We start from the raw sequence: 14,583 nt of genomic DNA, 5'->3' as shown, positions 1-14,583 counted from the left end.
TCATACAACACACAACACATACACAAAACTACACACACACACACACACACACACACACACACACACACACAGTTCAAGAAGCAAACTAAATACAGTCAACAAGAACGGGAGAAGCAGGTTCAGTTGCACTGACGCTGACATGACCCACACCACACACAGTGACCAAGTTTCCCCCCACGCTGTGTGCAGAGGCTGAGTCAGAGCACGACAGTAGAGGCAGAGGTGTCCCGGCTGACGAAGGAGAACTCCCTGCAGGCCCTGGGCAATCAGCACCCCTCCACCAAGGACGACATGAAGAAAAAGGCCGCTGCCACCAAGGCTAGTGTTTTTGTTTCTTTGTTGTTGGTGTTGTTGCTGACAGTTTTGTTATTGTATACCTGGGGTGGGTTGTGTGAGTGAACTCAGCAGCGCCGAGTTTGCTTAGACTTAAGAATGTTCCTGACTCCACGGTGATTTACTGTACTGAGGAACATTGTTAAATCTAAGGAAACCTGGTGGTGCAATGATCACCTCTTGCAACCCACCCCTGTTTCTTTTTATTCTATTTATCTTTTCCCCCCAAGTCACTTCCTTTTTCCGGTGTCAGCTCACACATGCTTAAAAATCTGTTTCCTACTTACCCAAAACTGCCCCTTGCCTGCCAACTCACTTTGCATGTATGAGGAATTGGGGGGTGTGGAGTGTAGAGAGAAAAAGAGAGTGGTCATGAGTGGTTCATATAATTTAAAACTTTTTCTTTCTTGTAAAGCACCCTGAGCTCGAAGAGAGAAGGTGTGCTATACAAGTGTACGCTATTATTGTTATTATTCCTGTTGTTTACACTTAGTTAGCACCTCTGTATTGATATTATTATTATTATTCATACCTAGATAGCACATCAATCTTTGGTCAGAGACCAAGCACTAAGTGCTTTACAAACATGGAGTCATTTGCATATTCAGCGGATATCCCAGTGTTAATGTTCAATGTTCATCATTTTTTATTATTTTTTATTTGTTATTTTTTTGATGCATTGTTTTTTGTTGAATGGTACTGGTCAAGGATTTTGTTGATTAAAATTTCAAGATGTTTGCAGACCCTGAGGGGGAGAACATATTTTTCCAAGACTTTTCCAGCTCTTAAAAAACAGAAATGGTTCTCTTATTTTCTCCAGATTTTTTGTCCAGCCCTGCAAATAGTTCTTTTATTTTTCCAAGACTTTCCCCACCATGAAAATGGTTCTCTCATTTTTTTCCCGAAGACCTCCAGATTTCTGTGATACTGGGTCTAGTTCTCTGTCCTTAGGGACAGTTGGTGAGAGAACTTTCTCTTTTCTGGCAGCCACTTCCTCCACCCTCCCTTGTTGACTCACTTGTGTAAACAAAGTGAGTCTATGCTTTAACCCGGTGTTCGGTTGTCTGTGTGTGTCTGTGTGTCCGTGGTAAACTTTAACATTGACATTTTCTCTGCAAATACTTTGTCAGTTGACACCAAATTAGGCATAAAAATAGGAAAAATTCAGTCATCTTGTTTAAAACAATATTGCACCTCTGGGATGGGCACAAAAAAATAAAAAATGAAGCCTAATTATATGCAAACTGCATTTACTGTTATATTTATATTTCTTGTATTCTCTAAACTTGGCACTTTGATCTGATATTGTGACTCGACAACAAGAGCAGTCATTATTATCATTTTTTGTTCAAACAGGAACTTCTTTTGCTAAGCATGGAAGTTTTATTTATTTTGCAAACGTTTTGGTGCAGATAGTAAAAAAGGGAAATTATTCTGTAATTAATATTAGGGGACTTAATTTGCTTTAAACTGATCTTTCTCATCTTAAACATTACATTTTGAAATTATACTCAATACATAAAAAGCTTGTGTATCACAAGTGAGTCTTGAAGGCCTTGCCTCTCTTGTTTTTTTTTTTGTTTTGTTTTTTTCCACTGTCCCTTTCTTCTGTGGGAGAAGTTCTCAGTTCTGTACCTAACCTTGTTTAAACCCTGTGTGTACCACTTTCTCTGAAGACCTTTTTATTCTAGAAAAAAAACTTCTCTCTCCCTGGGGACACAGGTGGTGTCAGAGCATGTGGACCAGCTGGTGTCGAGCGAGAACTTTGAGCGCACCATCACCAACTTTGACGCCAACTTCTCCCGCCTGCTTCTGGACCTCCTGGACAAGATCCTGGACATGAGCAGCAAGAACTACGACCACAAGCTGTCCAATATCATCTACAGGTAACAGTCTGTTGTCTTTGTCACTATGATTTTTTTTTTTTTTTTTTTTTTTTTTTTGTGTTATTAATATTATATTTGTTTTGTTTTTTTGTTGTTGTTGTTTTTTTTTTTTTGTTTTTTTTTTCTCAAGGCCTAAGCGTGTTGGGTTACGCTGCTGGTCAGGCGTCTGTTTGGCAGATGTGGTGTAGCGTATATGGATTTGACTGAATGCAGTGACGCCTCCTTGAGCTACTGATACTGATAGTGATACTGTCACTGCAGTGAAGAGGTCCTGTAGCCTTTTTACGACCATCAGGGGCTGTGAATTGACACATCCACTGTGGTCTAGGGCTCGACACAGGAAGGGCGGGGCCCAGTCCTCTCCTGGCGCTTTAACCTTCCACAACTTTACTCGGGTGCTCATTTGCAGCTGGGTGGAGTTAGGAAAATCTTGAGTGAAGTGCCTTTCCCAAGGACACAACACCATGCCGAAACGGGGCATCAAACCCTGATCACTGGTCAACACTTGACCAGAAGTTCAACTCCTGATTCTATCATGGCAGCTGCTTGTCACTGCAGTACATTTTAGAGAGAGAGAAAAGAAAATGGTAGAGTAGTGCTTTGGAGAAGTCATTTGTCATATCACCGATAAATGGAATTATATTAAGTTTCCTACTTTCAGAATGGTATATGACTTCAGCAACACACAAATACATACACACATCTGTATGTCTCTGTCTTTCTCTCTCTCTCTCTCTCTCTATATATATATATATATATGTGTGTTTGTGTGTGTGTATATATATAGATATATATATATATATAAACACACACATACACACACATATATATATAGTGTGTGTGCGTGTGTGTGTGTACATGCAGAGATATCTTAAGTTCCTGTTTGTTTGTTTGTGTATCATAATCAATTCATGTTTGTACTTGTGTGTGTTGTATTTGTTTGTGTATTATAATCAGTCCATGTTTGTACTTTTTGTTGATCCTCCCTTTCTCCCCTCCATTATTCCTTGTGACACTTTGTCTTAAAGACATATTCCATTCTTCTCTGAACGGTCAGGTTGGATTTCAACGGCTTCTACACGGAGCGTCTGGAGGCAGTGACAGCCCAGAGACAGATGGCCGGGGCCTCGGGGTCTCCCCCCCAAGACTTTGGCTCCGCTGGTAAGTGTCATGATGTCAGTGGGACCTGCTTTCTGTAGCTGCTGTTTGTTGCCATGGGTGGGGGACTTCGGCTCTGCTGGTAGGTGCTGTGATGTCAGTGGGACCTGCTTTCTGTAGCTGCTGTTTGTTGCCATGCGTGGGGGACTTCGGCTCTGCTGGTAAGTGCTGTGATGTCAGTGGGACCCGCTTTCTGTAGCTGCTGTTTGTTGCCATGGGTGGGGAACTTCGGCTCTGCTGGTAAGTGCTGTGATGTCAGTGGGACCCGCTTTCTGTAGCTGCTGTTTGTTGCCATGGGTGGGGGACTTCGGCTCTGCTGGTAAGTGCTGTGATGTCAGTGGGACCCGCTTTCTGTAGCTGCTGTTTGTTGCCATGGGTGGGGGACTTCGGCTCTGCTGGTAAGTGCTGTGATGTCAGTGGGACCTGCTTTCTGTAGCTGCTGTTTGTTGCCATGCGTGGGAGAGTACGTCTGTATATTACACATTTCCTCTATTGTGCTCTTGTGTATGAGTGGACATGAACGTGTGTGACATTTTTTACCCTGCAGCCATGCTCCCATTTGGGTATGTTTGTGTTTGTGCTTCTCACTGTACACTGACATGGATTACAGGATTAACATGTCTATTCTGTCTTGTGCATGCACATATGCAAAAAGGTGATCAAGGCACTACCAGGTCTCAGTACATTTGTTGACACAGAAGATCAGAAAAACTTTCCGCCCTTAATCTGCCATGCTCCAAAACCAGGATCAAACATTTAGACCCTTGGTCCAGCTCTTTAAAATTGGGTTGGTGCTCACTTTTTGAGTGGCTGTGGACATTGACTTTTAACAGAAATGGTGTTACGGATTGACTGTCAACAGAAATGGTGTTAATGTTGCAAAGGCGAATGATGACTGACCACACAGCTTTTTAACCACAGTGCTTCTAGTTCTGTTGTGACTGTACAGGTGGGATCAAACCACGCCCCCACCCTGACGCTGCCCGACGGGGGCTTGTCGCTCATCGAAGCGCCGCCTCTTCCTCCGCCCAGTGACCATCGCCCCTTCCTGTGTCCGCAGCTCTCTGGCCCACCACTGTGAAGAGGAAGATTTCAGATCAAAGCGCCAGCAGTTGATGTGTACCCCTTTGAATAACGCACACCGAACTAAGACCCAAGCCCTAACAACTTGGGGCTTTTTGCCAATAAGTCATTGAACTAACATCTGAACAGCTCTTGCATAAAAAATGCCAGGGGTTATTTTTCACTGTCAAATGTGTTGTTCTTTGGGGTGTGAATCTTTTGCAGCACAGGTGTCAAGTGCATTCTCTCCTCCAATCTCTCTGATTTGCCTTTAGTTTACCATCGTTGTGAGAAGGTTGTGTATTTGTTTTGGATTTTGCGTTACTGCCAGAAAGAAAGATGTGGTCCAGAGGCTCAGTGCTGGTTGGTTTTGTGATCTATGATGTTGGTAAAAAGTGACCTGAACTGCAAGTGATCGCACATGTGGCTGTCTGCATGTGCCAGGCAAGGAGTTTTGAATTTCATGTATATTTATGGATGTGAAAGCGTTGTTGAATGCTCATCAACATACAAGTGTATGTGAGAAGTGTGTATGAGTCATCAACATATAAGTGTATGTGAGAAGTGTGCATGCGTGAAGATGTGTGTGTGATCCTGTTAAACAGTCCTTCTTCCAGTGCGAGTTACTTATGCTCATAAATATGTATGGTGATGCTGTTCCAATGTTAGCCTCTGCTTATATTTTGATGCCTGATGGGCAAATTGTTTGTAACACGTAAAATTGTACACCACAGGTAAGGTTTCTGGCCGATTTGTAAACATACAGCATTTGGACAAGCCGTGCTGTTGGCGATATGGTATGAGGGTTATTCTGCAGAATTCAGGCTGGACAGTCTGTGTTGTAACTGTCCAGAAACAAAGCTGGGAATAGCTGGAAAGTGCTGTGTTTTGGGGTGTTTTTTTTTGTAAAGGTGAGGGGATTTGGGCCCAGAACGCTGTGATTGTAATTTAAACACAAATATTTTTAGCTCATTACACTGGGAATATGCAGACTATTCAAAAGGGAGTTCATTTCGCTTCACTATATTTCACAGTTTTTGGGGGGTTTGGGGGGGGCCAGAGGGGGGTAAGTTTTGGGAATGATGGAAAATGTGAATGACTGTATGCAATGGGAATGAGGGAAAATGGGAATGACTGCATGCAATTGTGTATATACTCTACTTTCAGTTTGTCAATGCTTTTCTATGTCTTTGAGGTTTTGTGAAGACGTGGTCTATATGTGGACATGTTCAAGAATACTAGAGTGCAGTAACTGGTGTTACAACTGCAATCAATCATGTATGGAAAAATTTATTGCATTTAATTATTCCATATGAAATTATATAATTTTCATGTGTTGTGCTTTGTGTGAATCTTGACATTGCTGCCTTGCTATAAATCTACCACAAACAAATTGCCTACAGTTCCAATATTAGAGATTTTTTTATATGCTTTATACTGGTACAGTCAAGCAGAAGTGAGTGCAGGCAAGGTCTGATAAAAAGTAAAATGATATAAAATTAATAAGATTTTTGAAAATCTCGATTCCTCAAGTTTCGTTCACTTGAATATTCTTTTTGTAGAACTTTCACACATTGACAGAAATGAAAGAAAAAAAAGACAAAGTAACATTTTTATTTTCAATCTCACAAAGAGACGACAACAGTAACTAAATTGTCCAGCCAATCCATAGATTGAGAAACATTTCATATTTTCATTGAAGGCAAAGACACTTTACAGTGACTGGAGATTGCTTTTCAGTTAAGAAAGCCCCACATTATGTACACCTGCTGAACACAGTCATGCATGAGAACTTGGAAATATATTCACTTTCACACTCTTCCCAGCCAGAATATGTTCACATTCATTCTCGAAAAAGCTACAACTTAGTGGTTTCTCACACCCAAGTGTTTCAACTTATTTTCACAAAATATTTTTAGTCAATCAGTTGTCTTGCACAGTACTTTACACAGAAGATTTCCTCATGACTTGGTTAGATAGACTGCAGCTGACAAGAATGCTGGTCAGTGAAGTGCTGTCACCACCCGAGGTAGAGCTTACAGGTCAGAGTATCACTTTCTTTACTTGAACTCGTTCCTCTTGGGAATTCGTTTCTTTTGTGCAAATAAAAAAAATCAGTTACTCCACTGATACAAACACAAACTGCACTCATATTCATGCCACACTGATCTCGTTTCAACAAGGTTCAGAAGTAAAGGGGTTAATCCCCATCTGGGACTCGTGTGTTCTTGCCCCGACAGTTGGATCACCAAATCCTGGTGTTCCTTATCTCGCTTGGTATCTGCAGTGTGTGTTCCTTTAAAAAAAATAAATAAAAAAGTCGTTTTTTTTTTTTTTCAGTGGTATGGGGATGGGTGGAGTTATTTTCACAGACCTTCGAGCATTTACCATCATAATGGAATATTACACATACAATCAAGTCACCTCCCCAACCTTCATCTGCCCACACCTGAAAAGAAATGTCTGAATCCCGATTCCCCTGATTTGACAACTAAAACCATGATGCATTCCCTGACAGGCACAAGTCACTGTACAGTTGCATGTGTGTAAATACAAGACATCTATGTATCTGCTGTCGGGTCAAAGCCGCTGAAAAGGAGCCTGAACCTGCAAAGATTTAAAAAACCATGCGTGTTTTCTTCTTTCATAAAAAAAAAAGAAGTAAACAACAGAGCCAGAAATCCACAATTTTCCAATGTTTATTTCAGATAATGTCAACGACTCGGGGTGAATGCCGCTGAATAATTTCATCAGTAAAGCACACACGACTGACAGCATTCAGTGTTAGCTTCAAGTAACCATAGTCATCACATCATCTCTCCACACACATACCCACAGCCATCCACGATAGCAATATGTACACAGGCAATCCATACTACCTTTACACTCAGCCACCCCTGAACACAAACACCAGACCCATTCCCACACAGACCAAATATTGACAACCAACAACTTTGTTCCTTGTCCACGCGAGGTATACGGTGTTTCACATCTGTACAAAACAAATGGACGAAGGAGGAAAGAAACGAAAACACCAGCAGAGCCAGAAAGCAATGATCAACACACACCAACTCATGGCGATATAAATATGAAACAAAAACTCATGATAGGGCAGCCAAAAAAAAAAAAAAAAGAAGAAAAAACATTCCAGGGTCAATGGAACTGGCACAGACTGGAAAATTCTTTACTTAAAAAAAAAATTAAAAAAAAAAAAAAAAGCAGCAATATTTCCACCCTTCAGTAATAGAAACTGAAGAAGGGTTAAAAGAAAGAGACAAACAAGAGAGAGAACGGACGCATCTTTCCATCCACTTGGCCTGCTTTTGTCATCTTTCTACTTAAACACTGTCAAATCTGACTGTTCTGATCACCTGTGGCTGGGGCACCGTGTGGGAATTCTTCACAAATTAAAGCAAAGTTAAAATGTCCCAGATACAATCATCACAGTGTAATCAAATTAATAAAAAAAAAAACTAACCCAAAGCCCATAAAAAAATATTAAAGTTGCATGGACATAAATCCAAGTCCACCTTGAAAAAAAAATTAAAGGAAATTTTAAACTGTAGACATTGTAATTTTTAGGAAGTGCTGGCTGGTGTTCCACAACTATTCTGAATCACTAACAATGATGAAAACATTATCAACAAAATGTCCTTCCCCTTTTGTAACCATTTCATAACCGTTGTGTCTTCAGAGGACTACTTTATACTGACCATTTGTTAAAACAACTTTTTAATTAAAAATCTGTTGAATAGAGCATCTATACAAAGACCTTTTTCTTTCTTGATTTTATGTTGTGGGTTGCAAATCAGAAACATTCTTCCAATTTCATATAACCAGTTCAACATGGATTATAGACCCACAGGAGAAACTGCATCATTTGAACTGTTCCAATTTTTCCACACAAAAAACACTGATGCTATGTTCTCAAGTGGCAACAGCTTGTCACAGCTATGTGTTAAACACTCATGTACATGACAATGGCTTGAGTTTTTAAGTAACAAAATGAATGTAAAAAGATGATGTTCACAAAAAAAAATTATAAGCTGCTTTGGAACGAAGTGAAAAGGATTTGTATTTAATATAAACGTAGTTTGTGCAGTCTGCCCACCCTGCGGAGTTCTTACATTGCCACAGGTTCCAGTTTGTGAATATCAACATACATCTGGAGTGGTGGCTTAGTGGTGTTTTGTCTGCCCAGGAAACAAGAGAATCTCAGAGTGGGATCAAATCCTACACTAGCCAGAATTTTCTTTCTCCCATGGGCTTTTGAGTGATGGTCAGGATAATCATTTGGATGAGATGACAAACTGCAGTCTCCACGCATGTTAAAGAACTCATGTCACAGCAACAAGAGTTGTCCCTGGCAAAATTTTGTAACAAGAACCCCCCCCCCCCCCACCCTCCCAACACCCCCTAAAAATAAAAAAAAAAACCACTTGTGTATTTGTGTTCACGTCTGAATGACACCGGGGGAACAATCAACATGTGAGGGCAGCTATCAGTCGGATCTACTCGGGCAGCCTGAGCCAGGTTACATGAGGCAATCTTTGCAGCACTAAGTTTGCTTAGAGTTAAAAATGTTCCGAAGTATATGGAACTTGTGGAGCTGGGAACATTCTTAACGATGAGGAAACTCAATGCTTCTAAGATGGCACATGCAATACACCCCTGTTGTACAAATGACTATGAAAAGAGCTTGGCTTGGTCTCTTGCTGGGAACAGGTGCAATGTGAAGTATCAGTAATAAAGTACTGCGAAGGAGAATGAAAACTGAACGATCTGATGAGTTTCACAATACACCCCGACTGATGAACTGTTTTCCCGTGATCATCTTTGTTCATGGGCTGCAACTCCCAAGTTGACTGGTATACTACATGAGTGGGTTTTTACGTGTATGACTGTTTCTACCCCCACAATACAGGTAGTCATACTCTGTTTTGGGGGGAAGAATGTCTGGTATGTTCTTGTTTCCATAACCCACCTAACGGTGACATGGATTACAGGATCTTTAACATGCGCACTTCATCTTTTGCATGAGTATACAAACGAAGATGGTTCAGGTACCAGTGGATCTGCACATCTGTTGACCTGGGAGATCAGAAAAATCTCCACCCTTTACCCACCAGGTGCCGTGACCAAGATCCCATGATAATAGCTAAACATGCAGACATTCCTCTCATTACTCCTTAATTACATCATGCCGTTTGTGCAGACAGGATGAATGAATGCCTCTGCAACAAAATTTTTAAGGCCGATTTTTTGACAGAACTTTTTTACATGCACTGAGGGTGATTTCTATCAAAATTGTCTTCAATACTTGTTATTGAAAGTCCAGATGACTTTCCAACAAGGTGAACAATCTTAATCCTTGATGAGAAACTAGCAAGCAATGCATTACTCAAAAGAAAAAAAAGCACAAACAGATGTGCTCAACAAAGGCAAGGGGGGTTGTACACAAGGGCTAAGTAAGAGCTTTGTGACTTGGGGCTTGTGCCTTATGAACAGTAACAGATGGAATGGATCTTCGAGCACCACCAGAAAGAAGGGATTGACATCAGATCTCAGGTTCCATTCCTGGCACAGGTTTCTCTTGCCCCTGCTATAAAATCAAGTGAAACATTCCACATGTCTGTCTTCACTCTTAACAAGTCCTGTTGGATTTTTTAAAGTATTTATTTATTTTCCTTATTCACAAAGCTTCTTCATCTAAAACAAAAACCACAGAACTCCCGCTGTCTATACAACTGTAACATAAAACACTGACACTGTTTTTGAGTGAATAACGCTGACAATCAGTAACAATCACACTTCTTGTCTCCCACTTCATAACCCACAAACACCCTGCTCTCTCCCCACTTTCTCCCAGTACCAAACCACTACACCGCCTACATATAGCCCGATACAGGCCAGACACATAATGAACAAAGACTGGGCATCTGATCACCAACACTTCCACATCGCTGACAGCACCACATGTCAATCTCACTAAGCCCATGGCAGAACAAAAGCCCAACACGTGTCCCAGGGGAGGGAGTTGGAGAAGATGAAAAGTCCGATGGAATGAACTCCCAAATAGCGATGACAAATCATCCAGAAAGCTCTGTGCAGTATCATTATCAGAGCAGGGACTGTTGGCCCAGGCAACCAGCCAACGCCCACACAGACAGAAGAGTGAGCAGGCCACACCCCCCCTGACGGGCAGTGACTGACAGTGAAGCAGAACCAATCAGACGGCAGCCCCCAGCTGTCACCTGCTGTCTACTTGTTCCTTCAGGTGCAGGATGAGATCATGGATTTCCTCCCTTTTCCTCTCCACCTGACGCCTGGGGAACCAACCCTCCAGCTTCATCGGCAGGGCAAAGTTCGCAATGGGATTCTGGGAAAAGAGGAAAAATAAAAATAAAAGGGTTAAAAATATGAACCAATGAGTTGGATATATATGTGATAAGTGTTTTATGTTTTCGTCTTCATGAAGCTTCACATTGCATGCACCAAAATGCAAGGGAAAAAAGTTAAAAGCGCTTCCATGAACAAATTCTGCAATCAACATGGAGGACTTTCACTTTTCAGGACTTTCAGCAGATGCAGCTATCGGATGTGTGTGCACCTTATACATGGTCAAAATAACTTTTTTTCTTAACCAAGGGGGTGCACCTTATGCACTAAATCACCATCGCCTTCTAGGCCAGGAATTACAGTAAATAAAACACATACACACAAGCAGCAAGAAACAAACGAGACAAATCATATGAAAAAAGAAACTTGACTTTGTACAGGATTTCTTTTTGTCCTGTTTTATCTCTAATTGTGATGCATTGTAACAGGTTTCAAATAAAAATACTCTTAACCCATTCCACTCCAGGAAGTTTACTGCCTCGGCAGGCATCAATGCCACACCAACACTGAACAAATGCAGAAAATATACTGTTTTTTCCTCCAAATCAATTATGGACACATGGTGAAATACTACAGAAGAGAGTTCCCTTTCTTTGCAGTCTATGCTTGTGTACGACCGCTAAAACCATTTTAATGGAATTAATTTTGCAGACAGAGCTCAAAGAGTTAAAACCCCAGAAAGCTGTGTGAACTCACGTCAAAGAAGGACTCTGCATACTGCAGCACGTAGATGCCACAGTCACTGAAGTTGTTCTGCTGGGGGACGCGGGGACAGCCGCCCCGCATGGTGGTCATCATGTCGTGGGGTGTGCCCTTCTTCAGGTCCCACTCCACCTGCAGGTACCTGTACACCACCACACACATGCCATCTCCACACCTGGTCACCCCTAAAGTGTCACACACCACACACATGCCATCTCCACACCTGGTCACCCCTAAAGTGCCACACACCACACACATGCCATCTCCACACCTGGTCACCCCTAAAGTGTCACACACCACACACATGCCATCTCCACACCTGGTCACCCCTAAACTGTCACACACCACACATACCACCTCCACACCTGGTCACCCCTAAAGTGTCACACACCACACACATGCCATCTCCACACCTGGTCACCCCTAAAGTGTCACACACCACACACATGCCATCTCCACACCTGGTCACCCCTAAAGTGACACACCACACGTGCCATCTCCACACCTGGTCACCCCTAAAGTGTCACACACCACACATGCCATCTCCACACCTGGTCACCCCTAAAGTGTCACACACCACACGTGCCATCTCCACACCTGGTCACCCCTAAACTGTCACACACCACATGTGCCATCTCCACACCTGGTCACCCCTAAAGTGTCACACACCACACGTGTCATCTCCACACCTGGTCACCCCTAAAGTGTCACACACCACACGTGTCATCTCCACACCTGGTCACCCCTAAACTGTCACACACCACACACATGCCATCTCCACACCTGGTCACCCCTAAAGTGTCACACCACACACATGCCATCTCCACACCTGGTCACCCCTAAACTGTCACACACCACACATACCACCTCCACACCTGGTCACCCCTAAAGTGTCACACACCACACACATGCCATCTCCACACCTGGTCACCCCTAAAGTGTCACACACCACACACATGCCATCTCCACACCTGGTCACCCCTAAACTGTCACACACATATCCCCACACCTGGTCACCCCAAAAGTATCACAAACATATCATCTCCACACACATCACCACAAACTTCAGTAAACCCATTTTCTTGTCTTATCACTTGACTAGGATGTCCGACACAACACACACACACACACACACACACACACAACCGGAAGGTAACTGTTATAAAGACTACTCACTCCTTCAGAATCTTAATGATGCTGTTTCTGGATGGACCCATCAATGAATCCATCACCAAGATGCATGGCCTGCACACACACACACACACACAGACGCGCGCGCAGACACACACACCACACACACAATCAGAAAATAGGTTTACATCCATCGCTGTTCAGACTGCATCATTTACATTACAAACAAGTACTCTGTCCATTTTCAAACCACTCACATGAACTTCAAAATGGGTCCAGCACAATCAAAACAAAACCAACCAGATTCTTTATCAAATTTCAATAAATACAAAAACAAATAAGAATAAACCAATAAAATGTTACACATATACACATGGCATATTTCAGTTTCTACTGGACCAGAATTTTTACACAAGTCATGGAATTTCAAAGAAGAAAAATGACACCAAGTGTTCATTTTTCATGCCAAGAATGCTGACAGACATTGATCATAATGTAATACTAAAGACTTGGGGTGAAAAAACACCACCATCACATATAAACATGACCAAAAAAACAGAACACCCCATAAAACAAAACAGAACAAATTCATGAACATTCAGGAAATGACATAGAAAACCCATCCATAAACGTTGATGGCAATAATGCCTGCCACACTTCACATGACATGGTTTTATCGATACTTTATAATGTTCCAAAGCAGTAATCTTTTTTTTAAAAAATTTCTTAATGTGAGTATACATTTGAGAAAATATTGTGGTACAAAGGTCACATTAATGACAGAGTATGTATCAGTTTACTTTGCATCTGACACAGTTCACTAAGTTGTTTCTCATGTTTATCTCTATCCTTTCAATTGTTTGTAATCCTCCATACCACAGAATAGTTGAAAGGAAATCAAATCTTGAATCTTCAATGAAAATCCCTCCAAAGATGCCACAACATTTCCTCATAAAAAACATGGAAGACTTTTTATAACTCCAGCCACATGAGAGGAAATTATCCTTGAAAAACTGAATGAGAATCTCTCGGAAGCCACAACATTTCCTCATGCAAACTGTGAAAGACATTCAACTCCAGTGAGGGACACTCCAGAGCTCTGACACTGACACTTACTGTCTCAGTCCCACTTTGAAGTCGTCCTGCTGACACTGGAGAGCAGCTTCTTTGGGGATCACTGTGCCCAGCACCCAGTCATCCTGCTGCTCACACACACACACACACACACACACACACACACACAATGCACAGCTCTGTTTCTACACTTGCTCAATTCACTATAAATAATTCACAATAATAATCAATAAATCAATTCACAACAATAACAATACATTTACATAGTGCTTTCAAACCTCTCTGAGCACTTTACAAAAACACCACACACTTCAATGCCCCAAACTGTGTCTGCTCTGTGTGTGTGTGTGTGTGTGTGTGTGAGGGAGTGAGAAGAGGGTTAGGGTGTGGGTGTGGGTGTGTGGAGGACATGTATATATGTGTTGTGTGTGTGGGTGGGGCGGGGAACAGGGGGGGGGATGGGGAGGGGCATGTACATCCATGTGTTAACAGTTAAAACATACTTTATCAGGTGTAAGACATTTGGAAGACCGTCCATCACAATATAGGATTTTCTTCTTGTTCTGCGTATTTTACAGCATAACATTTGTCCCATGACTTGTTTAGAATAAAAACTATTTGAACCAAAAAGGAAATTTTCTTCCTAAAATTACGTTTAATTACACATACTTTCCATGACCCACTAGTGCAGACTCCGGCAGGGGTCTGACATTCCTGTCCTGTGCAAATTACTATCCACCTATGCGGAGAAAATGAAAGTAGCTACGGCCGATAACCTCCTGGAAGTAGGTAACCTCCCCTTTGCCCCCCTGACTAGCGCCCTCTTTTTCCAGCAGCG

General features: G+C 42.0%; 2 protein-coding genes across 7 annotated transcripts in view; one reads left to right on the top strand and one right to left on the bottom strand.

The window, feature by feature from the left end:
• LOC143297772 (gamma-tubulin complex component 2-like) overlaps positions 1-7,689 on the top strand; it is a 40,612-nt gene extending 32,923 nt beyond the window's left edge. For 2 of the 3 annotated variants that reach the window (XM_076610250.1, XM_076610249.1), the window contains 4 exons: positions 190-318; positions 2,056-2,219; positions 3,277-3,380; positions 4,327-7,689. In XM_076610250.1, the coding sequence (XP_076466365.1) occupies positions 190-318; positions 2,056-2,219; positions 3,277-3,380; positions 4,327-4,412 (483 nt within the window). In that variant the 3' untranslated portion in view covers positions 4,413-7,689. The remainder of the gene's footprint in view (positions 1-189; positions 319-2,055; positions 2,220-3,276; positions 3,381-4,326) is intronic. The other variant, XR_013057309.1, reaches the window with a different exon arrangement.
• Positions 7,690-8,863: 1,174 nt separating this feature from the next.
• LOC143297891 (uncharacterized) overlaps positions 8,864-14,583 on the bottom strand; it is a 32,150-nt gene continuing 26,430 nt past the window's right edge. For all 4 annotated transcript variants that reach the window (XM_076610422.1, XM_076610423.1, XM_076610424.1 and 1 more), the window contains 4 exons: positions 13,788-13,873; positions 12,717-12,785; positions 11,535-11,682; positions 8,864-10,818 (listed from right to left, as the gene is read on the bottom strand). In XM_076610422.1, coding sequence (XP_076466537.1) covers positions 10,690-10,818; positions 11,535-11,682; positions 12,717-12,785; positions 13,788-13,873 — 432 coding nt within the window. In that variant the 3' untranslated portion in view covers positions 8,864-10,689. The remainder of the gene's footprint in view (positions 10,819-11,534; positions 11,683-12,716; positions 12,786-13,787; positions 13,874-14,583) is intronic.

The sequence above is a fragment of the Babylonia areolata genome, chromosome 23, assembly GCF_041734735.1.
Source record: "Babylonia areolata isolate BAREFJ2019XMU chromosome 23, ASM4173473v1, whole genome shotgun sequence".
NCBI lineage: Eukaryota > Metazoa > Mollusca > Gastropoda > Neogastropoda > Buccinidae > Babylonia > Babylonia areolata.
Note: the sequence above shows the minus strand (reverse complement) of the source record. Positions and strands in the feature narration are given on the sequence as shown.